At 56.4% G+C, this 23,646-nt stretch overlaps 1 protein-coding gene across 1 annotated transcript; it reads left to right on the top strand.

Annotated features, from left to right (window-relative positions):
* Window positions 1-1,541: 1,541 nt before the first annotated feature.
* Window positions 1,542-20,706, top strand: SAMD4B (sterile alpha motif domain containing 4B). Its single transcript, XM_024205900.3, has 12 exons — window positions 1,542-2,015; window positions 9,852-10,334; window positions 12,799-13,038; window positions 14,072-14,181; window positions 14,629-14,715; window positions 15,262-15,568; window positions 16,091-16,176; window positions 16,498-16,616; window positions 17,877-18,072; window positions 19,136-19,259; window positions 19,798-19,881; window positions 20,330-20,706. Exons 1-12 carry the CDS (start codon window positions 1,820-1,822, stop codon window positions 20,356-20,358), a joined length of 2,061 nt encoding a protein of 686 aa, XP_024061668.1. The 5' UTR covers window positions 1,542-1,819; the 3' UTR covers window positions 20,359-20,706.
* The last annotated feature ends 2,940 nt before the right edge of the window (window positions 20,707-23,646 follow it).

The raw sequence follows: 23,646 nt of genomic DNA on the forward strand, positions 1-23,646 counted from the left end.
GGCTATGAGAAGGGGGAAAAAAAAATCTGAGACAGTTACGTGGCTGGAATATGAAGCACCTGTTGTCCTTCCACTTAGCCAAAGCTGCTTCGCTTTCTCATACAGCCTTCAGTGTTCAGCATTGTCAGTTCTGAAGTGCTGTAGCTGCAGAATGGCTGTGCCGCAGAGCTGATGTTCTCCCCCCCCCCACACACACACACACCCCACCACTGGAGCTAGTGTGCTTCTTCACTGCCTTTGAAAGAACCAACCTCCCCCCACACACACACAGACACACATCCTGCTAAGAGGGAGTTCTTTCTTCACAATCTAGTTAATCCCCTCTTGGAGCAAAAAGGGCCAAGGAATTTTGGGTTCCTAGATAGGCCCCTCTGGATTAGAAAGAAACTGCAACAAAAGGGTCATTAAGTTCCCCTTGTGACGCTGATTTGTGCCCCGGATCCCCATCTGCTAAACCAGAGGGTTAATGGGGGAGTGTCGTGATAGGAGAAAATGGGTCTTTAATTGTTTGCTGAATAGGCGGTGAAAGCCAGTTTCCTTTTCAGCCCCCTTACTGCTGTCCTTCTCCTCTCTTATCTCTGCCTCTCTTGTGCAGTCCTGATCCTGGTATTGTGCTTGCCTGCCGGGAGCAGGTGAATCTCCAGGGACGCCGGCGATGCAAAATCTTGTTGGTTTAAAAGCAAAAGTTAAAAGCAGCTGTAGGTCCTAACGCATGCCCTGAAAATGCTTCCTTTTGAGGCTTTACAATTGGTCTACCTTGTCCGCTGTCCGGGCTTTACCAACATCCAGTGCCTGATGCTTAAGGTGAATCCCCTTCTCATCCAGCCAACTCAATCTAGTAACTTTCTTTTTGTTAAGCTAAAGGGGTGACTTGATCCCAGTCTATAAATACCTATGCGGGGGACAAATATTTAACAGTGGGCTCTTTGGTCTAGCAGACAAAGGTCTAACGCGATCCAGTGGCTGGAAGTTGAAGCTAGACAACTTGAGATTGGAAATCAGGCATACATTTTTAACAGCGAGAGTAGTTGACCCTTGGGATATTGTTCCAATGGTGGTCGTGGATTCTCCATCACTGACCATGTTTATATCAAGACTAGATGTTTTTCTGAAAGCTCTGCTCTAGGAATTATTTTGGGACAGGTCTCTGGCCAGTGTTATCCAGAAGTCAAACTAGGTGATCACAATGGTCCCTTTTAGCCTTGGAATCTGAATTGCACAATACCGTACGTGGGGGAAACAGGGAAGAAAAGTGAATTCATCTCTCCCACCTGAGGTCTGATTTGCACCAACATAACTGGTCAGAAAGCTGTCCAGATGCAATAGTTGACTCTCTCTGATCTCCTGTGGCGATGAGTTCCGCAGGTGGGCTTTCCGTTGGGCTCAAGATACAGCCTGTTGCATGTTTGGATGTGTAATCGTCCCACCTGTCTGCTGTTGTAAAGCAAGAGAGGCCTTAGACCTGGTTATAGAACAACGCAGGCTGTGCTCCGGGGTGGCCAATCTTTCTTAATCGATCTCATATTTCTTTTTCCTTGCAGGGATCTCCAAGGCAGTCTGCTTAGAGGAGAGCCCTGCAAAAGGATCTAGACGGAGAAAGATCTTTTGTGACAGTCCCCCCATGTGATCCCAGCTTCACTGGCAGCAGGATTTGCATTCCAGGTCGTGCCCTCCTCCACCCCCGGGCCAAACCGTAGGACTTAAAGCTGAAACCATGTGAGGGGGTTTCCCTTGCTCCCCCCTCTCCCCTGACCCCCTTCCCTCCCCTCCCCCAGCCTTGGGCGTGCCGCTGCCGAGCCGCGTTGACGCGCCTGCCACCATGATGTTCCGGGATCAGGTGGGAATCCTGGCCGGCTGGTTCAAAGGCTGGAATGAATGCGAGCAGACGGTGGCTCTGCTCTCCCTCCTCAAGCGCGTCACTCGCACCCAAGCCCGCTTCCTGCAGCTGTGCCTGGAGCACTCGCTGGCCGACTGCACCGAGATCCACATCGTGGAGTCGGAGGCCAACAGCGCAGGTAAGTTCGGCGCAGCTTCGGGACGCAGCTGCTGTTGGTGGAGCAGGCTGAGATTAGCATCAGGAACGGGGTGGGTTTAGATCAGCGTAGTTTAATCTGACTCTCCCCTCTCTGAACTCTAAAATGAGTCCATTGTTGTGGTATGCGAGACTAACCATCTCTGAAATGCAGCCATGTCTGGGGCGAGACAGGGCAGCTGACAACAGCCTTGCAACAATGCTATACAGAGGTTTAGGGTGGAAAAGGAGGCATGCTATATCCATTAGGATTGTAAACCTCTTGGGTCAGGGGACCGTCTTTTTTGTGTGTTTGTGTAGCATCTAGCACCATGGTGTCTGTAACTGGGGCTCCTAGGTGCTACCGTAATACACCTGTACAGCCCCTAGCGTAATGGGCTCCCGGTTGATGGCTGGGCACAACTGTCATACAAATGATGGTAATTTAGACTCTGTTAATCGTCCTACACCAAAGATTGAAATAGACAATTGGTTTATATAATCCAGCCCACCGGGAATCAGGGCAGCGTGCTTCCTAAGTACAATCCTCTCTCTGACCTAGTTCTAAACGTTCCAGAAGCCGGGGCTCCTTTTTCCATGGGCGGAGAATGTTCCCCAGCTTCAACTCAGCCTCTGTTCCCCTCTACTCCATTTCATCCCCTTTCTTCCTGGTCCCACCCCCAGCCACTCTCCCGCCTTTGCTATTCACATTCTTCGGATTCTTGGAGAGCAATTGCAGTGTATTGGAACTACTTAACTCTCCTCCCTGGTAGCAGCGTGTGTCTCTTTGCACTTGATCACTTAAGCATCTCCGAAGCACAGAAGTTTAAAGCTCTTTCAGGGTAGATCTGGCCTTAATGCAGATTTACTTGTAGGGTGATGCAGCATTACTCAGCCTTCAGGCTGGCGACCCCTTATTCGAAGGCAAACATTTTCCCGAGCCTCTGATGCTTACTATAAAAGAATAAAATATATGTAACAATCAGTGATAATGCTAAGCCTGTATAACTTCTTTGTGTGTTTCGAGAGGTTGGTCGAAGAATGCTTGACCATGAAAAGGTCAGGATGTGCCAGAAATGGGGGAGTGAGATTTTTCCTTGCTTTAGATTGTAATAAAACTTTTCAGCATCTCGTAACCCCCTTGAAAGTTGTGGCCTTCCTGGTTGAGAGATGCCTGGTCTAAAGTCTCGTAGGCATCCATGTTCTCCCTCCTTCTCCCCCCCCCCCCCCGTAACTATGTTGGGGGGTGGGGAATAAACGTGAGGAAATCAAACTGTCTTAATCAAACTGGGGCAAATCTCAACGTGGACACTTAAGGCGTGTCTACATGGGGACCCTCAGGAAAATTAATCTGAATTAACCAAAAGGTGTAAACTTAGTGTCATCACTTTAGACCACTGGGTGGACACTCCCATTGTAAATTAAAGTGGCCTTAATTTGATTCAGTTTAATTCACTATGGAAGTGAATTATGAGAGTGAGGTTCTGGAATTGAATTAAACTCATCTGAATTAAGGCCACTTTCATTCTTAATGAGTGCATCCACACGGGGTTTAGTGTAGTTTAACTAATCCACTTTGAATTTACGTGTCTAGCTAACTTGGATTAATTTTCCCTAGTGTCCCCTTGTAGACAAGCTCTTATTTCATTTTAAGCTCTGCTCACACAGAGATTTTTGTTTGTGTCACTGTCATTTAGGGGTGTGATTGTCTTGTTGTAGGTCGTCTTTTTACACCAATGTAGTTCCATGGAGGCAGTCCCTAGAATGGATGCTGTTATACTGGTCTCTAACTGGTGTAGCATATTCCCATATGGAAAGCAGAATGAGCTATAGGGAGAACCCTATTAAATTCAGAGTCCATTGTAGTCAGTTTCACAGTCATACGATTTTAAAAATTGTAAATTTCATGATTTCAGATATTTAAATCTGAAATTTTATGGTGTTGTAACTGCAGGGGCCCTGACCTAACTAGGAACGCAGCAGCGCAGAAGTAAGGGTAGCATGGCATGGTATGGTATGGTATTACTACCCTCACTTCTGTGCTGCTACTGGCCGGGCGCCGCCGTCAGAGGTGGGCACTTGGCCAGCAGCTGCCGCTCTCTGGCCACCCAGCTCTGAAGGCTGTGCAGAAGTAAGGGTGGCAATACCACGACCCCTCTACAGTAACCTTGCATCATCCCCCCCATATGACCCTCTTCTGGCTCGGGACCCCCAGTTTGAGAAACGTTGGTCTCTCCCGTAAAATCTGTATAATGTAGGGTAAAAGCACACAAAAGACCAGCTTTCACGGGGGAGACCAGATTTCATGGTCCGTGACACGTTTTTCACGGCCGTGAATTTGGTAGGGTCCTAGCTATAGGCCAGGTCTGCTCTACAGACATCTGCCAGCCTAGCTACATCAGTAAGGGTTGCGAAGAGGTATGATCCCCGACCAACCTAGCGTTTGTCACCAAAAGCCCCAAAGTAGATGCAGCTAGACCAGTAAAACTGCGTTTTTGTACCAGTGTAAGATGCACTTACACTAGGACTGCTTTACTGCTTTAGCTAGGCCAGCAAAGCACCCCTGACACACATCTGGCCACAGTGATATAAAAACATGGATAACTGCATCCATCTGCGGGGAGGGAGGGGTGTCTTTGTGTGTAGCACTGTCATTATACTGGCATATTTAAAGTGTGTGCAGACAAGCTCCAAGACACCTTAATGAGCCCATACTTGTGTAGCTGGTCCTAGCAAAGCAACTTAATATTGCAACTAAGTGCTCTAAGTGCTTGTCTGCACTTCAAATCTGTGGGTGAGGGTGGTGACAGTAATCGCCTTAGTGCAGGCGCAGTTACACCAGCATAAGGGGCTTTTCTTCCAATACAGCTTCTTCTGCTTTGCCAAAGCAAGGTACGCTATACCAGGATAACTCCTCCTAGGGTGGGGTGTTGTGTTTTTGCCACTCAGACTGGTAGCGATGGGGTGGAATCTGCCCTTTAAATATCCTGGGGTGTAGATATGAAGCAGGGGTGTGGCCAACCTTCTGACCCTGTGAGCCACATGCAGTAATCTTCAGAAGGTTGAGAGCCACAAGACGTGTCCTGCCGGGTGGCACCTGCTGGGGCTAAAGCCCTGAGACCCCCCCTCCCTGCAGGGCAGAAGCCCCAAGCTCCCTCCCTAGTCTAGTAGATGGAGAATGGGGGGGGGGGGTGGAGGAGGGAATGGGGGGCTTCATGGGTTGTACTTTAACTGTAAAGGGGCCTCGGTTTGGCCTTGACTTTACAACTTGTCAGAGCTGCAAGACCAGACAATGCAAAATCAGACAATATTACGCAGACGTAACCTGCTAGGGTGAGAGAGACCATAAAAAGAGACACAAATAGGCAACAAAGGGAAGTGGGAGGGGGGGTGTTGAAGAGGGAGGGGGAAAAGCAGAGGTCAGATGAATGGCAGTCCGGTATTATTTGAGCTATCTCCGCATTCTTGATCCAAACGAATCAAGAAACAGGGTCATAAGAACGGCCAGACTGGGTCAGACACAAGTCATCCATCTAGCCCAGTATCCTGTCTTCCGACAGTGGCCAATGGCAGGTGCTTCAGAGGGAACGAACAGAACAGGGAATCATCAAGTGATCCATCCCCTGTCGCCCATTCCCAGCTGCTGGCAAACAGAGGCTAGGCACATCAAATTTCTTTGACTTTCTATCATTTCTCTCCACGTCGTTAAGCTGTTCTTTAACTCAATTCCGCCCCCGAAATCAGCACTAGCAAAACTCTTTAGACAGTTCAACATTGTTTCTGTCCAGCTGAAGCAAACTACGTAATGCCGGCCGTGGATGCATCATGGGAAAGCTTCTCAGCCAAAAGTAATTAGCCATTTCCCCTCTTTGGTAGCCAGTTTTCAGAGCAAAGTAAAACTTGACCGTCTAAGGGGCCTCTTGTTTTGTTCCTGAAAGGGAATGATCTGAATTGAAAGGACCATTTGATTTAAAAACAAGTAATGAGTGAACTGTAAAAAGCGTGTTGCTTTTGAGCTGGGAAGAAGTGTCCGATTCGGAATGGGTCAGGCCTCAGAACAGACTAGATTTTAAAAAAAATTCCACCTATTCGGCTTTTTTAAAGCAAGAGTTCTTGATTCAGCTAAAATTCCCCCTCTCGCTTGTGCCACGCTTCAGCTCGCATGTGAATTTTAACAGCCTTGTTCCAGAATTCCCCCATGAGGCGATTTGAGATTGGAAACGTGGCAAACCCTGTGCCGCATGGCACCCTTTTAGCCCCCAGCTGTTCTCTGTGGGTGAGGATGGTCCTTGGTCCCTCGATGAAGTAGCAAAGCAAATCTTGTCAAGTTTGCGCAGGGCCTGCTGGCAGCTTGCGGGAGACACTCGCTGAATCGTTGGCCTCAGCCTCTGCGGCCTGGCCTTTCCCTAAGCCTTAATTTCCAGGTTAAAAATAGCTGTGTGTGTGTGTGATGGGAAATGCCCCAGAGGTAACCGCTCTGTCCTTTCCAAGTATGTCTCCTGCTCCCTGGCTGAGATTGCGTGCTCTGCTAGGGGCAGGCAGGGATGGGTCATAGCCCAGATTGGAGTGTCAGACGGGTGCTTGTTTCTACAGTCGCTCTGGCGATGTGTGGATCCCCCTAAATAAACCACGAAGGCGATAGATTCCAGTTCCATTAATCGAACCACCCATCCTCTGGGGACTCGGGACTTAGGCCGAGCCAGTGCTTTTCATCCCGAGATCTTTAAGCGCCCTGCAAACGTATTGCTATCCCTGTTTTACAGGTGGGGAAACTGAGGCACGGGGCAAGGCAGTGACTTACCCTAGCGCTCTCAGCAAATCGGTGGAAGCGCTAGGAATAGAACCCAGGAGTCCTGCCCCTCCAGGCATGTGTCGTGCCCACACTGTCTCCCTTGCAGGTGACTCTCAAGAGTGGAGTAGCAGCACAAGATGTGGAAGGGGTCCTTGTGCAGGTGCAGGGCACCCCTCTGTGCAGCAGGCCCGTTCTTCCACAGGTGTGGGAAGGATCTTTCCCTAGGAGGCCAAGAGGAAACAGCGGGTAGGAGCTAAGAATTAACCTGCATGTGCCGCTCAATGTAGCTTCCCTTGGCAGAGGGTATCTTCCATCCGACAGGCACGCGGTGAGCAGACCCTGCCCTTCCGGGGCTGTGGGCCCCCCTGCGCAGTTGGTGGGTAGCTCCAGGCCTGTAACTGTAACCTTTGGGCGTCTGCCCGTGGTGATGGCAGCGTGTACTGGAATCTGTCTGCTCTGACTTCGTAGGGAAAGTTTCTCCCGAAGCCTCCCGTCCCCTCTCTCCGGCAGTGAATGTTCTTCAGCGCTGGGGGGGGGCGTTGAAGTCGCTATTAAAGAACAAGAGATCCCAGTTCTGCAGCCTGCACTGCCAGGGAAGAGTTGGCTAGAGCCTCAAGCATCCAAATGCATTCCCCATGGCGTTGGGGAAACCGAGGCAGGGCAGTAAAGTGACCCCTCCACCCCTCAGTCCATACACGGTCGGTTAGTAGCAGAGCTGGGATCAGCCCTGAGGTAGTGTTGAGGGAGCTGCATGCGCCCCTCTGTTGGAGCTGCGCCGACAGCACCACCAATGCAGCTGCTTCTGGGGTGGAGAGCAACGCGGACCAACAGTGGAGGTGGGAGAGGAAATTTTGCCTCAGGAGACCAGGGCAAACCCCCTGCTCCCTCAGAAAGTTCCCAAGGAGATATTCATGTCCATGCAGAGTGGATAGGACCTTGGATCTCCTCTGACCCGAGACTCTCACACCCATCTTCCTGGAACGCTAGGGCACTATCTCTGAAGGCTGAGGGGGCTTAGTCATCTCTGTTGAGAGTTTGAACCCATGGCTGTTCCAAAGAGCCGGTAGCACCTGCTTGAGTTAAGCTTGGGTCTAGCTGACCGTTGACCAGCTGACTTTCAGAGCTCCAAAATCCGCAGGCTGACTCGGATGGTCTTGAAACTTTCTGTGCCTCATGGGGGTCCGGCGTAGCGTGACCGAGTCAAACCTGAGGTGGTTTGAGCGTGGGGTGCCTGAGATACAGCCCCCTCCCTTACAATTTTTCTTGCATGAGATCAACATTTGACATAAGAACGGCCTAGTATCCTGTCTTCCAACAGCGGCCAACGCCAGGTACTTCAGAGGGAATGAACAGAACAGGGCAGTTTCGAGTGATTCATCCCCTGTCGTCCACCCTGTTTCTGGCAGTTTAGGGACACCCGGAGCATGGGGTTGTGTCCCTGAGCATCTTGTCTAATAGCCATTGATGGACCGATCCTCCAGGAACTTATCTAGTTCTTTTTTGAACCCGGTTATTCTTTTGGCCTTCACAACATCCCCTGGCAAGGAGTTCCACAGGTTGACCGTGCGCTCGGTGAAGACCTGCTTCCTTTTGTTTGTTTTTAAACCTGCTGCCTGTTAATTTCATCTGGTGAAATTAATAACGGTTCTTGGGACTTTGTTTGCTCACGCCTGGGGTTCAAACCAGAGGCGCCAAGTTCCTGGGGGGGTGCTTGACCCCTGCTCTGCCCCAGGCCCTGCCCCTGCTCCACCCCTTCCCCCAAGCCCCCACTCCTGCCCCCTCCTCCCCCCCTACTGCATCCTGCATGCCCACTGAACAGCTGATCACAGCTGGCAGGAGACCTTGGGGGGGAGGAGCTGATCAGTGGGGCTGGCAGTGGGTGCTTAGCACCCACAATTCTTTTTCAGCCCCGGAGCACCCATGGAGTCGGTGCCTATGGTTCAAACTATGGCGCGGATCCTCCCTGAACCGATATCATCTGTTCAGGATTTTATTCCCCTGCACACTGAGGTTGGGGTAGCTGGCAAAGGAGAGGAAGGATAAATCCAATGGTTAGGCACTAACCTAAGACTTGGAGACCTAGGTTCAATTCCCAGCTCTGCCACAAATGCCCCGGGGCAAGTCACTTTGCCGCTGGCTGCCTCAATTTCCCCATCTGTGCAATGTTGACAGTAGCCCTTCTCTGCCCCACTAAAGATTTTGAGGCGCTCAGATACAGGAGGCCAGATAAGGACTTAGGACTCGCTCCGGTTCACAAGCCCTTATGCTCTGTCTGCTGGCTGTGCACGTGGTGATTTCCCAATAACTGTACGGTTATTTACCTAATCCCTAAACGGTTGAGAAAGCTCTCTGCCAGGCTCCCCGTCCCTCAACTTCCCCCCCCATACGCCCATAACAAATACGTCCGCTTCAGCGTGGAGCACCCTCTCCCTTCAAAGGCCTCTTTTACCCTCCCCGCCCAGATCGATTCCTGTCTTTAAGTTTCGCGCGCTGTCCGGGGGAAGGGAGTTCAAATCAGAGCCGTCCCGTTTAGTTTTGGGCAGAGTGAGCTGGAGAGTTCAGCAGGGAGAGGTGGCATGGCCTAGTGGATAGAGCACTGGAGTTTAATCGCAGGTCTGATGAGCCCAGCTCTGCTGCTGACCTTGGTTAAGTCGCTGCCTTCCCCGTGCCTCGGTTTCCCTAGCTATAAAATGGGAGAAATGAGACCACATTTGCCAAGTGCTTGGAGCTCTCTTTGTTGCTGGAAGTGGTGACATTTTGGGGGACACACAGAGTGATCGCCTGGATTGCTTGAGATCACCGTGTCTGGGGTCGGGGTGTCCATTCCAGGTGTCTGGTTCTGGTAAGCCCCCTTGGTCACCCCATGCTGTGGCTTTCGGTAGGATACAAATCTCCCTGCCCGAAGCTGTTGCTAGTGTTCCTACACACCTCTTCACTAGCTGTCTTGTTTCTCCCCAGAAGTGGCTGCATTGATTTCTCTGTGGCGAAAGCGCCTGGATTCTGTTTGTTCCGGTTCTTCACCCCCTCTGCCCTCTCTCCCCCAAACAGCTGTCATCAGCCAGTGGCACCAGGAATCGAAGGACAAGGTGGTCTCCCTGCTCCTCTCTCACCTGCCCCTGCTGCAGCCTGGCAACACAGAAGCCAAGTCCGAATACATGAAGCTATTGCAGAAGGTCCTGGCCTACTCCATCGAGAGCAACCTGTTCATCGAGGAAAGCCGGCAGCTGCTGTCCTACGCCCTCATCCACCCGGCCACCACGCTGGACGATCGCAACTCCCTGGCCCTGTGGCTCAACCACCTCGAGGAACGCCTCTCTAGCGGCTACTCCGGCCAGGGCAGGGGCCGGCCCGACACTGCCTACCACTCGCGCCAGGGCTCGGACGAGTGGCAGGGCCCGGGGGACTCGGGCATGGGGGAGCTGGGACACGGCTGGCAGGAGAAGCTGCCCCGCGAAAACGGACACTTGCCTTTCCACTCCTCCAGCTCGGTGCCCTCGGCCATCAACAGCATCGGAAGCAACGCAAATGCAGGTATGGGGCGGGGCGGGGCCAGGATGGGGCATGGGCAGTAGGTAGGCACTTGGAGGCCAATATAATCTTATTGCCAGTCCGAGTCGGTCTAGCTTCAACATCCAGCCACTGGATCGTGTTCGACCTTCCTCTGCGAGCTTGAAGAGCCCATGATCGAATGTTTGTTCCCCGTGTAGGTACTTAGTCTGGGATCAAGTCATCTCTTAACCTTTTCCTTAAGCTGCGTAGATTGAGTTCCTTGAGTCTCACTCTGATTAGAAAACATGCCTTATTCTCATGGCTGCCTTCTGTAGAGCTCAAAATACTTGACAGAGGTGCGGTGTCCCAACCTTGTTTTACCCATTGGGGAAACTGAGGCACAGAGCAGGTGAAGCCACTTGCCTGTGGCTAGTCAGCAGGAGAGAGGGGAACAGAACCCAGGAGTTCGGAGTCCCTATCAGCTGAGCCGTGCTTTCTCCTCGGACTCCGCGCCTGCTTCTTGATGGGCCCCAGAAGAAAATATTTTGAGGCCCAAGCAGCGGGGGGCTTGGAGGGGCGGCAGTGTGTCCAGGTGGGTGGTCTGTGGTGTTTGGGGACAAAGGGAGGTGGGGACGATGACAGATCAAATCTAAGCTCTGACATTGGGGGACAGGTCAGCGCCCCGTGGCTCAGTGCCTCAGTTTCCCCATCTATAAAATGGGGCTGATAATATTGGTTGCCCCTCCATCCCAAGGGGCATTAGTTTGCACGGTGCTTTGGGCCTGCGAAGTGCTTGGAGTCCAACGTGCCATGGCGGCTGGGGGTGTGCTTACACGTACGTACAGATGCCACGGTGACTGGTGAGGTAAATGAAGCTTGAAGATGGTCAGAGGAGTGTCAGGATGGGTGGCTGGGGGTGTCAGTTTTGGAGGTGACCTACTGAACCCCACCCAGTGGCGTAGCCAGGTGGAGGGAACAGGGGGCGCGATCAAAAAAAAAAAAAGGCGTCACCCGCTGTGGCGCTTTTACTCACCTGGCGGTGCTCCGGGTCTTCGGCAGCGGGCCCTTCACTCACTCCGGTTGTCTTCGGACCCGCCGCCGAAATGCCACGAAGACCCACAGAGCGAGAGGAGGTTGCGCCGCCGAAGACCCGGCGCTCCGCCGGGTGAGTAAAAGTGCCGCAGCGGGTGACGCCTTTTTTTTTTTTTGATCGCGCCCCCTGTTCCCTCCGGGTGAGTAAAAATTTAAAAGGCGCCAAGAAATTGACAAGGTGCCACTTGTGCTCAGTGGGGGAGCGGCCGCTGCCCCGCTCCCCCCCAGCTACGCTACTGACCCCACCACCTCCCAATAACTGCCTCTCCTTCTATTAAAGAAACAGGAGTTGTTGTTATTAAAGCTAATCAAATGCAGTCGTCCCTTCTAGACACTTTTTCCTTCCCTTCCGTCTCCTCATCTCCCATTGGGGCGGTTCCGGGTGGATTTCCCTCCCTGCAGCCCCCAGCGCTCCGGTGGCTGTGGGGGGAGTGGGAGGGGAGAAAACGTGTGTTCTCTTCGCACCAAAACAGGAATAACACGAATCAAAACGGAGGCAGCTAAACTTGACTTACCAGCGTCCCCTTTAACTTGAAAGCCGCCTCTGAGGGTGTGCCCAGGGTTTGTACAGTTCAGGGGGAAAACCAACTGTATCCCAGAGCGGCGCTTAGACCTGGCCGTAGCTGTAACGTACAGCCTGGGTCCCTTGGCCGAACCGGGCTCTGCCTTGCTCATGTGCCATCCCCCTGCTTGGCGTTGGCTTGCTCCTTGGCAGACCCCACAGGGGCACTCCGGATAGTGGGAGATCCGTAGCGAGGGAGGGGGAGAGAGCGGTGGCAGGGGGCGGAGGGTACCTGCCTCTTTTCACTGCCGCCAAATACAGCAGGGAGACAAGACGAGGGTTGAACTGCTCCCCGGCTGCTTCACGGTGCTGGGGAAGCAGACGGAGCAGTGCAGACAGAACCCCCCAGCCCAGACTGACCCTCCTAAGCCCTTTGCTGCTGTTCGTCCCTCTGCACGGGTGACTGGCAAAAGGAGCGTGGTCACGTGGCTAGTTCCCCCGATCCGTGTGGGTTTGGTTCTCACTTGCACTGTCAATCCTCTGCATGCCCTGGAGCAAGGGGGCTTCCCAGAGAGGGGTCCCGACTCCTGCTGGTCAGTTGCATCAAGGCCCTTGGATGAAATGCACCGTAGCCGTGCAGAGAATTCTGCCCATGTGGGTCTGGGGGAGCAGGGCCCATTCTGGGGCCATATCCTGAATGGGGAGAGGAGGAGCCCAGCTAAAAACCACTTTCCAAGCGCCAGGCCCTGAGGCATCAGCTGCCTTTAGTTGTAGGTGACTGATCTCTCCTCTCTCCGTCCCCCCGTCCCCTCCCCGTCTCAGAGGCGCGAGGCTCATCCTCCCTGGTTGATCTGTAGGATGGGAGATCCAGCCCCGATGTCGTCATGCTAATTCTCTGCCCTTCCCTTCCAGCTCTGCCCTGCCAAATCCACCCCAGCCCGCTCAAGCGCTCCATGTCCCTCATCCCCACCAGCCCGCAGGCCCCCGGCGAGTGGATGAGCCCCGACGAGCTTTGCGCCCGGCAGGCGTTTATCCCGGGGGACCACGCGCCCCTGTCCCCCCAGAGCAGCGTGGCTTCCTCGGGCAGCGAACAGACGGAGGAGCAGATGGGCAGCCGTAACAGCTTCCAGGAGGATGGCAGTGGCATGAAAGGTACGGCTGGGGGGAGGCGCCGTTGGCCCGTGCCGGGGAGGGAACCCCAACTGCCTCGCTCTGCCGGCCAACCCCAGGAATGCTGGATCAGACCCCTGCCTGTGCAGCCCTAACTGGGGGGATTTGACCAGGGCTGCTAGGCCGGGGGCTGGAGGGAACGTGGGCAGTGGTGAGCGAGGGGGATGAGCCTTTCCTATGTCTGTGACGGGTAGAGCCCTGCGTGGATACAAACATGTGGATCCGCGTCCGATCCGCAGCGGCCAGGATCAACCCGCGATTCGCTAGCCGTCTTTTACCTGTATCCAGCCCCGCAGTGGCAAGCCGTCTCACAAGGGCTAGCGAGGGAGGCGGAGGGGTCTTGCAGGGAAGAGGCGGGGTGGGGTCTCAAGAAGGGGCAGCGCAGATGGGGAGTCGGGGGGGCCACATCGGGTGCTGCTCCCGGAGGATCACAAGCGACGGCACACGGCAGCAGCGGTGAGGGGGAGGGGTTGGGCACCAGATCCAATCCCAGGAGCCGGCGGGCCGGGACTGGGAGCGTGTCCAGTGCTGCCAGGCCAGGCCGTGGTGGGGGACGCTGGCGCTGCCCGAGGGGCCCAAGCTGCTGGACAGGAAGCGGCACGGTGAGCGGGTGCTGGACCGCCCCGATGCCAACCTGCCGCTGGCCCCAAGCACACTGCACCCCCCCGGGCTGCCGGACACCGCAGGACAGGTGCCACCAGTGAGTAGAGCCCTGCACGGTTGTATCTGCATCCAATCCACTATCTGCAAAAATGGTCCATGGATTTTCAGGGCTCTAATGATGGGAATCCTGCTGTGGGTATCAGCCAGCCTTGGTCGAATGCCCTTCCAATACCCTCTCTTACAAACGCCCCTTGTCACCTGAGAAGGCCCTGCCTTGAAAGGGGAATGTTCCTCTGGCTCTGGGGAGCCCCAGAGTGGCCGGTGCGTAACGCCGGCGGTCCCGGGAGCCGCAGACGCTTCCCCAGGCCTGGCCTAGGTCACGCTAAAGGGCCGGTCTCTCCCGCCTCCGCAGATGTCCCCTCGTGGCTGAAGAGCCTTCGTCTGCACAAGTACGCAGCCCTCTTCTCCCAGATGACGTACGAAGAGATGATGACCCTCACGGAGCAGCATCTGGAGTCCCAGGTGAGGAGGGGACAGCAGGGTCCCAGCCTCCACTCGCCCGTGCGCTTCCTGGGGGCAGCAGCCACCTTGCGGGTCCCGGGCGGGGGGACTGTGGTGTCGTAGGACAGGCGTCTTCCACAGACTTAGGGGGCCGCTCCGGCCCCCGCCAGCTGGGAAGGGGCTCTCAGGACTGCATAAACGCATGGACACCCATCACTGTCCCCACAGCTCCTGATTTGATCCAATCACTAAATTCCAGGGGCTTCTCTGGATACCTCCAGCCCAGAGCCTGAAATTCCCACCTACCCGTGGGGCGAATGCCTCGGAAGAGCCCTGAGTTCCTGTCGGGCTGCGTGGCAGCCAGGGGGCACCTGCGGCTGCGACCTGTTCCCAGGGCGTCTCTGAGTCTGTCAGGGGCTGCGTCCGTGGCTGTCACCTTAGCTCCCATGTCTCTTCCTTCCTGCACAGAACGTGACCAAAGGAGCCAGACACAAAATTGCCCTGAGCATCCAGAAGCTGCGGGAGAGGCAGAGTGTTCTCAAGTCTCTGGAGAAGGTAAAAGACCCACAGGCTTCCCCTGCGAGGTCTGAGCCGGAGGCCTCGGGGTCAAGGCACCCAGCCCCGGGGTTGATTCCTGACGCTTCCTTAGGCCCCTCGAATCTCCCACCTGTAAAACGGGGGTCGCAGTCCTTGCTTAGGCTGTGAGCGCCTTGGGATCTGTGCCTCTCGGTCAGGGCCTGCATTGCACCTGGTGCAAAGGGGGCGGCGCAGCCCTGATCTCGGTCATGGCCCCTGGGTGCTACTGGAATTCACGTAGTGGCAGATCGCACCTCTGAACCGCAGCCGGGGGAGTTTGCTTCGAGGCTGCTGGCGTTAAAACCCAAGATCTCGGGGCAGGTGCCGTGCAGGGCAAACAGGATCGTGTGGCTGCGAGTCCTAAATTACCTGCCACACAGGGCTGCTGGGACTCGAACCTGTGATCTCCGGTGCTCTGAGCCTGATGCTTGGACCACTGCGCCCCTTGGTCCTTTTTTGAGACGTGGGGCTGCCCTTAATTTTTCATGGCATCTTCCCCACCCCCTTTCCCTGGCCCCTCCGCAGGACATCCTAGAAGGAGGGAACCTGTGGAATGCGCTCCAGGAGCTCCAGCAGATAATCATCACGCCCATCAAAGCATACAGCTCCCTCCAGGCCATGGCCACGCCCAAGGAGGGGCAGCAGGCGGTGCCCGAGCGCCACGGAGCCCCCAGGCCGGGCCTGGACAAAGCCACCAACGGGGCAGAGGACAAGGAGCCTGCAGTGGACGGCTTCCCGTCCCAGACGGCCTCCCCCTGCGACGGGGAGTCGGCCACGGCACCCATCGCAGATGGGGACATCCCGGGGCAGTTCACCCGGGTGATGGGGAAAGGTAAGGGCGTCCCCGTGCCCGGCGTCCGGTCCGGAGGGCACTGCCTTTCCCCCAAGGGCATTCAGGGAGCCCGGGGTGGGGGTCCTGGGGCGTTAGAGGGAGCGCTACTGCTTCTCTCCTGGATGGGGGCGGTACAGATTCGGGGGCATGCCCTCGTGTTGGCATGTGTGGCTGGGGCTGACTGACGTCTCCAGCGCTGTTTCAGGCGGATGGGTCCCACTGACTCCCCCTTGGCGGGGCAGGGAAGCTGGATGACTTCAATAATGGAGATATCCTATCTCCTAGAACTGGAAAGGACCTTGAAAGGTCATCAAGTCCAGCCCCCTACCTTCACTAGCAGGACCCAGTACTGATTTTTGCCCCAGATCCCTAAGTGGCCCCCTCAAGGATTGAACTCACAACCCTGGGTTTAGCAGGCCAATGCTCAAACCACTGAGCTATCCCTCCCCCCATGCTGAGCATCGGGCGGAGGGGAGAGGCACTGGAAGGGCCTGGGGAGTAACCCCTCTGCTTCCCTCGCAGTGTGCACGCAGCTGCTCGTCTCCCGGCCCGACGAGGAAAACATCACCAGTTACCTCCAGCTCATAGAGAAGTGCCTGACTCACGAGGTATCGTCTGCATGGAAACCTCCCTCTGATCCCGGGGGCGGGGGCTGCTGGCTCCCCTCAGGACTCCTGGGTTCTTCTCCGCCGTGCCCAGCAGGCCAGGCCCCAGGGCTGTTGAACTGATCCAAGCGGGTCATTTAAGGACCTTCCCCCGCCTCCACACACACACACCCCTGCTTTGGGCTGGATGTGTGCTCGAATCCCTCCGCTCTCTGCAGCAAAGTGCCCCGTTCTGTGCCCCTCCTCCCCGTGGCTGCTCCCGCCCCCTCCTGATGCCCCAGTGCCAGCCCAGCGTCCTGACGGCGCTGTCCCTGTGCGCCGCAGGCATTCACGGAGACGCAGAAGAAGAGGCTGTTGTCCTGGAAGCAGCAGGTGCTGAAGCTGTTGCGAGCGTTCCCCCGGAAGGCCGTGCTCGACATGCAAGGGTACCGCCAGCAGAAAGGGTAGGTTTGCAGGGCTCAGCTGTAGAATGGCATGAAGGCTGGGAGTACGGGGGGGGGACAGAGCTGAATAACACCCCCTGGGTGATCTGGCTAGACAGTATGGCCCAGTGGATCGGGCTCTACGGAACCTGGATTCTGGTCCCAGCTCTGCCTTGATGTGTGACTTAGGCTGCCTCAATTTCCCCAGTCACAGTTGCTAGGTGCAACCAATAAATAAATTGTAGGTGGGGGGGGGGGTCCCCAGTGGTGCCCGGAGCCACTTGGCTCCTAGATCGCTAGGATCTAATGGCTGTGGAAGGGAGGCAGCAGGACCTAGCGGTTAGAGCATGGACGGGGACTAGGAGTTGGGACTCCCGGGTTCTAGCCCCAGCTCTCTGGGGTCATCGCTGTGGGCAGGTCGCTGCCTGTCTTGATTCCAGCCCTTCCTCGCCGCCGAGGGGGCTGGGGAGCTGGTCGGTCGCTCCCAGGGGCACAGAAGCAACACGCCTCGCGTTACGAAATCCCCCATCCTCCCACATGCTCCAGCTCTGCGGCCTTCCCCCTGACGAGCCCAGGGAGGAGCAGGCGCTGGGATCCCGGCCGACAGGGCTGGCTGGGGGTGGGGGTGTCTCCGAAATCCCAGAGGGGGGGCGGGGGCTGGCTCATGCGAGTTTCGAAGCCCTGCTCTGTGCGCTGCCCCCCAGTCCAGGCTGAGCGGCTCGGGTCACCTGTCAGGCGTCCCCGGCTGTCTCTTCCTGTCCCCGTGTCTGGGAGCGGGGACGCCCTTGACCGCTAGTGGCCAGCTGGGATCCATCCACATGTCAGCTGCGACCCAGGCCTGTGGGAAGCCCGTTTAGTTTGTGCCTGTCCTACTGGGGGGGAGCGGAGGGGGGTTAAGGCCGGTTCCAAGGGGCAATCCGTCTCTGCGGAGGCCAGATTTTCAAGTGGCGGGTGGGGGAGGCCACTTGAGCTGCATTTAAAGGACCCCTGTTTTCACAAGGGCGGGAGGGTGCTAAGCACCACCGGAAAACCAGCCACACCCTCTAGGCTTTCCTAGTGGGGCCCCCACCCAGCAACACATCACAGATCACTTGGCCCAGGTGTGTCTAACGCCCTGAGATGCTCAGATGTGTGGGCTGCTGTGGGAGGGGGCGCTCCAAAGACCTGTCCCACGTGAAATTGGGGGGGGGAAGTCGATCCCAAGGGATGCAGCAAGTAGCTAGATTCTCTGGTGACTTCAGAACAGTCCTTTATTTATTTTCACCTTCTCCCCTCCCCCAGGTGGGCTTTTGGTTCCAACTCTCTCCCCATAGCTGGATCTGTGGGGGTGGGCGTCGCGCGCAGAGGGCAGCGGCCGTTCCAGATGCCCCCTCGAGCCATGCCCCCGAGCCGCCTCGGGCTGCTGAGTCCGGCGGGGATTGGAGGGGTCTTGCCCCGGCATGCACTTACCAGCCCCATCGGGAGCCAGGGACGACAGGTGAGTCCGGCGGGGCGGGAGGTGTCGCTCGAGCCGCGGGTGTGGGACGGTTTCTCTAACTGGACTCCCTCGTGGCTCGGGCTGAAGCCCCAGCTGAGCCGAAGGGGATTTTACAATGAACGGGAGCAGCGGGTGCCAGTCTAGAAGGGCTCATTTGTCTAGGTCAGCAGGTTGTAGAGAGAAATGTCTAGGGCCATGAACACAGGGCTGGGAGGGGAGAGGGGTCCACTGGGGAGGGCTGGGAGCCAGGAATCCTAGGTTCAATCCCCAGCTCTGGGAGGGGAGTGGGGTCTAGTGGTTAGAGCAGGCGGGGCTGGGAGTCAGGACTTCTGGGTTCTATTCCCAGACCAGCCATTAGATTCTCCGTTATAGTCTCTCTCCGTGCCTCCGTTTCTCCATGTTACTATGGGGTTAATAGATCTGCCCTGCCTGCCAGGGGGCATGTGGGGACAAATACATTAAAGATTGTGAGGCGCTTGTGTATTACGGTGACCAGATAGGTATCTTAAATGGAACTGGGAGCTAGGACTCCTGGGTTCTATCCCCAGTGCTAGTGGTTAGAGCAGGGCGGGCCTGGGGGAGGGAGGATTTCTGAGCCCCATTCCTGGCCGTAGGAAAGAAGTGGGATCTAGTGGCTAGAGCAGGATAAATTGATGCCCCCCCCCTCTTTTTTTTAAATGAATTTCTGCTCTCCAAATGGCCTGGTGGGGTTCTCTGTTTGGGAGAGGGAGGGTTAAGAGCTGCTCTGTGAGGTCAGAAAGCTGGAATTGCAGAATCGAGCTGGGCTCTCCCCTTGCAGTGTTATCTCCCCGCCCCTGGGGGGGGCGCCAGGGCCTTGTGACTGGCTCGGGCACGGGAGCCCGGCCCCCTCTCCCAGCGCAGCGTTAGCCCGCTGTTCCTTCCAGGGGAGCGTGACTCGGAGCCACGCCGATCCTTTGCTGCTATTGAACGTTGCCTCTGGATCCCCCATGTGCCAGGCTGGCGCTGGTGAGCCTGGGCGGATCCAGCTGCTCTGGGCCAGGCTCCTGCATCCTCTATCCCGGTCTTTCCCCTCTCTCCGCAGAATCTGTGGTTCGCCAATCCCGGGGGCAGCAACAGCATGCCGGGCCAGAGCCGCAGCTCGGTCCAGCGCACCCATTCGCTACCCGTCCACACGTCGCCGCAGGCCATCATCATGTTCCCCCAGGGTGAGTAGCCGGGTGGCTCTCCCGGTACCGGCCCTTGGCAGACTCAGGACAGGAGTTGTTCTTGGAGAGACTGTTCTGCCCAGCTGAGGCCGGTGGGAGGCCGTCTGCTGCCAACTCGCTCTCCTCCTCCTCCTCCTCCTCTCCGGCTGTTTGGGCTGTGGGGGGGAAGCCTGTCGTGCTCCTCCCCAGAGCAGGCTGCACGTGTTGGCAAGCAGTGTCCATCTGCTGCAAGTCAGGACTCCTGGGTTCTATCCCTGGTTCTGGGAGGGGAGTGAGGTCTAGTGGGTTAGTGCAGTGGGGGCTGGGAGCCAGGACTCCTGGGTTCTATTCTCGGCCCAGTCATTGGATTCTCCATCACTGACCATTTTTCAGTGGAGAAGGTGGCAGCACACGGGTTAATAAGGGGATGAGACTCGAAGCTGCCACCTTGCTGGGTGGGCCGGGGCGGTCACATGAATGCTGCGTGAATCCAGTTTCCATTGCCCACCAGGGAGTGTAGGGGCACCTGGCTAATCCCCTTCCTCCGCCCCCCCTGTAGATTGCCAGATCCCCGGAACAGACCTGGAGATCAACCCCACGCTGGAGTCGCTGTGCCTGAGCATGACGGAGCACGCGCTGGGCGGTGAGATGCGGGGTCAGCCCCGGGAGGGGAGGGTGTTAAAGGGTGATACAACCCAGCAGGTCCCCGGGAGACCGAGATGGGGCCCAAACTCTCCCCTTGACCCCGCCCCAGGGTGGGCGACTCTCACAGCCCTAGATCGCAGCCAGACGCATGGGGCGCACATATCTATCGGTGACCTTGTCTGCAGTGGGGCGCCTGTGGCAGAACCCAGCACGCAGCTGGGCGTAGTCGGCAGCAAAACCCTGGGCCAAGACCTCCCGCTACTCTTGGCATTTGGGGGGGCCCGGTGAATTCCTGGCTTCTTTCTTGTGCCTGGAGCCGCCGCCAGGCACGCAGAATCACTGGCCCCTTATGAACGCCCTTGGCCCGAACCCGGCCACGGGACGACGACTCGTCCCCTTCTGCCTCAACACTGAACACTCTCCGGTCCTGTTTTCTCTCCTAACAGATGGCACCGACAAGACCTCCACCATCTGACCAGCCTCGGGGATCCGTGGTTCCTGAGACGCTTTAGGGGGTTCTCTTTATTTTTTGGGGGGGTGCTTAAAGGGGTGGTTGAATCTTCCACCCCACCCCCCCCCTCCCGCCCTCCCCCAGCGTTTGCCATCAACTCCGCCACGGTGGGGGGGTTGGAAGAAGCTCTCACTACAATCTTACCATCTTATACGTTCTAATATTTTTCTACTTTATTATTACTTTAACTATGGTTTAATACTGAGCTGCATCCTGTAACTCCCAGGGTAACGAAGCCAGAAGCAGCAGGATCTTGGGTCACGCATGTGTGTGTGTGTCCTCCCGCCCCCCCCCTCCCCCCCCCCCCCCCCCCCGCCCATCCTTTCTCAGCATGGGGAAAAAGAAAAAGCGCATCTCTGATTCACTTTCCTCCCCACCCCACCCCAGGGCAGTATGGCCGCTCTTGGTCGATGCCGGTTGCGACGAAAGGCACCGGGGGGCTAACCTGGCGAGCTGGTTTCTTCTGGGTTAGCCCCCCCACCTGCTTTTCGCACCTGATCCCTGCGATGGGGGGAAACACCTCCACAGATGGGGGCCGAGAACTCTTCTGGAACTGTTATTAAGTGCCTGTAACTCCCCACCCCACCCCCGTGACTACTTGGGGGCGTGGCCTTTGAAGGAGGGCCACGCCCTCCCCCATAAGAGGGTGGCTGGGGGCGTGGCCTTTGAGGGGGTCCGTGCTCTCCCCCCTAGGGCAAGTGGTGGATTCAGGGAAAGAAGCCACGCCTCAGCGAAGGGGTGTTGGGCCGGGGCTGAAGAGTGGGGGTGGGGGGTGATGGGGATACCCGGGGGGGGGAGAGGGGTCGGCGCATTGGAGGGTATTTAACCCTTTGGGCGTCTTCTCCTGGGGTGCATCCCCTCCGGAGGGGATTATAAAGCGCACGTGATTGGAGCATTAGAAGGTTGGTGGGTGTTGGTTTGGCTGCATCTGGGGCCCTCGAGAGTCAGCTCGGTTGACGGGTTTGCCCCCCCTTTTCCCCCCCGTGTGTGCCCCCGGCAAAGGCTGGGAAGGCTCCGCCCACACAGGGCAGGCCCGCCCGGATGAATTGGCGGCTCTGCCTGTGGGTCGCCTCTCCCTGCCCGGAGCTCGTCTGCGTTGGCAGCGCCGTCAGGCCAAGCTCAGGCAGCCGGGTTAGAGCACCCCTTCCTGGCCGGGGGCCGCAGTGCGGGGCTCTCACGATGCTAATGAACTGAGAAAGGGCTGTGACGCGGGGGGTTGTTTGCAAGCCCGTTTGGGGTGGTCTGGAAGACACCCCCACCCCCCCCAGGTTTGGGGGTGGCGGGGACAGAGCTGTTCCGTAAATGCCTTGATGGGGGTGTGAGGGGAGATGAGGATTGAGCCCTGTGAGCTTGGGGATGGGTGGGGGGCCTCAGGCAGGAGCGAGCCCTCCCCTAAGCCCCAAGCTTTGTGTGTGTGTGTGCATGTGTGTAAAACAAAGAAAACACTACATGGGCTGGGGGGTGGGAGGAGCCTGCAGGCAAGGGGTGTGGCTTTTACCCATCCCAACCCCCATTTTGATTGGATTAACCTATTTTTTTCCCTTCTGATTTGTGACTCATTTGTTTAAAAAAACAAATAGATTTAAAAGCTTCCAAATTTTCCCTCCCCCGAGCTCCGCTCCCACGAGGCACCGAAGGGTGCAGGCCCGGCTGCGGGAAAGGGGCCCCCATCTCTCCACCACCTTGCGCCGTCACTGATAGCTTGGCAACGGGAGGTGCAAATGACGCCGTTTCAACGGGGGAGCGGCACTGGCGCAAAGGACTGCGCCAGGCGGAGAACCAGGGTCGCCCCGAGACTTGTGGTATCCTCAGGCGTTCAGGGGCAGCGGAGGGGGAATCTGGGGTGAGGGTCACACTAGGGATTTGAGGGGGGCAGGGGAGGACTGGACTTTGCAAGAGCCCCATGGATTTATTTGGGGGGGGGGGGGGAAGAGGGGAACAAGGTCCTGCCCAGACCTAGGTACAATTTTGTCTTTTCCCAGAAAGACGCCCTGGGACAAAAGTCCCTTGTCTCCCCAGATGTCTCTGCAGCGTGGGGGGAGCCGCATGCCCCAAAGTAGATGACCCCCACAGGCTGAGCCCCTCCCATTGGTACAAAAGAAATTCCCACCCCACCCCCCAGACCTGTTTAAATGTTAAAGGCCTTTCCAAAGTATATACCGCATAGTAGTGTGTACAAAAAACAACCCCCCCGACCTATTTCTACAGTAGAGCGACAAGGTTCCTGTTTCAGATAGAAATGTTATTTTAGATACATTTTATTATGAATAACTTTTGTTATGACTATGGCTGGTAACCATGAATACGTTATTAAAAAACAAAACGGAAAAAAAAATTTTACAAAAAAAAAAAAAAAAACAAAAACCAAACCCGGCAGCCCGTGTTCGCTGGCTCTTTGTCTCGCTGCGCCCCCGCCTCTCGCTGTCTGACCGTGTGAAAGAACCTGCCCCCGAACCAAATACGAGACCTCCCCGTGGAAACCCCCCAAAACCCTCTCTGATAAAGTTGTACTTATTTTGTAACCCTGCTTTTTATTCTTGATTTGTTCGGGAGGTGAGGGGGGGGGTGTGTATTTCTTTACAAAGGTAAGAGCCAGGATGGGACAGCTGGCCCAGTGGTTAGAGCGCTGGTGAGCGGTGGTTTGCTACTTGGCCAGGCGGAGATCTGGGCACCATCAGGTATTTTTAAAACCAAGGTTTTGAGGGCTTCGCTAGCGGGGAGGGCGGGGCACTGATTGTGTTTTGTTCCTTCCCTATGCAGGGCAAGTGCCAGGGGAGCGGTAGGAGGGACCCAGATGTGGCACAGCTGTTTAGGTGAATCCTGTCTGGTGTGCCCAGCTTTCAATGTCCCCCCCACCCCCCCCCACAGGGCCTGCCCCTTCATGCCAGAGGCTGTGCTGCTCTGGGACCCGTGGGCACCGCTGGGGGCCAGCTTGGCTTCCCAAATGGAGAGCCAGGGCCGGCTGCTTGAGGCGGCAGCATCATCTCTGCTCGTGTGTGAGGCGTAACTGTTTTTTTCTCCTCTCCGTGATCCCGAGCGGTTTTCTCTCTGCAATAGCCAGAGCGAGGCTTCTCTGCAGTCACCCCCAACTCTCGGCTGCTTCATCCAAACCATCTTGGGGCAGAAAATGGGGTTTTCAACAGTGATTTCCTCCCCACCCACCTTCTAAAAGTTTGCAGGCAAAATTCAGCTTTGTGGGGTCAGAAAGGTCTGTGTTTTGGGGGGGCTCGCCTGCCATCAGCCCTGGGTATC

This window comes from Terrapene carolina, unplaced genomic scaffold (genome assembly GCF_002925995.2).
Source record: "Terrapene carolina triunguis isolate 2854851 unplaced genomic scaffold, T_m_triunguis-2.0 Scaffold517, whole genome shotgun sequence".
NCBI lineage: Eukaryota > Metazoa > Chordata > Testudines > Emydidae > Terrapene > Terrapene triunguis.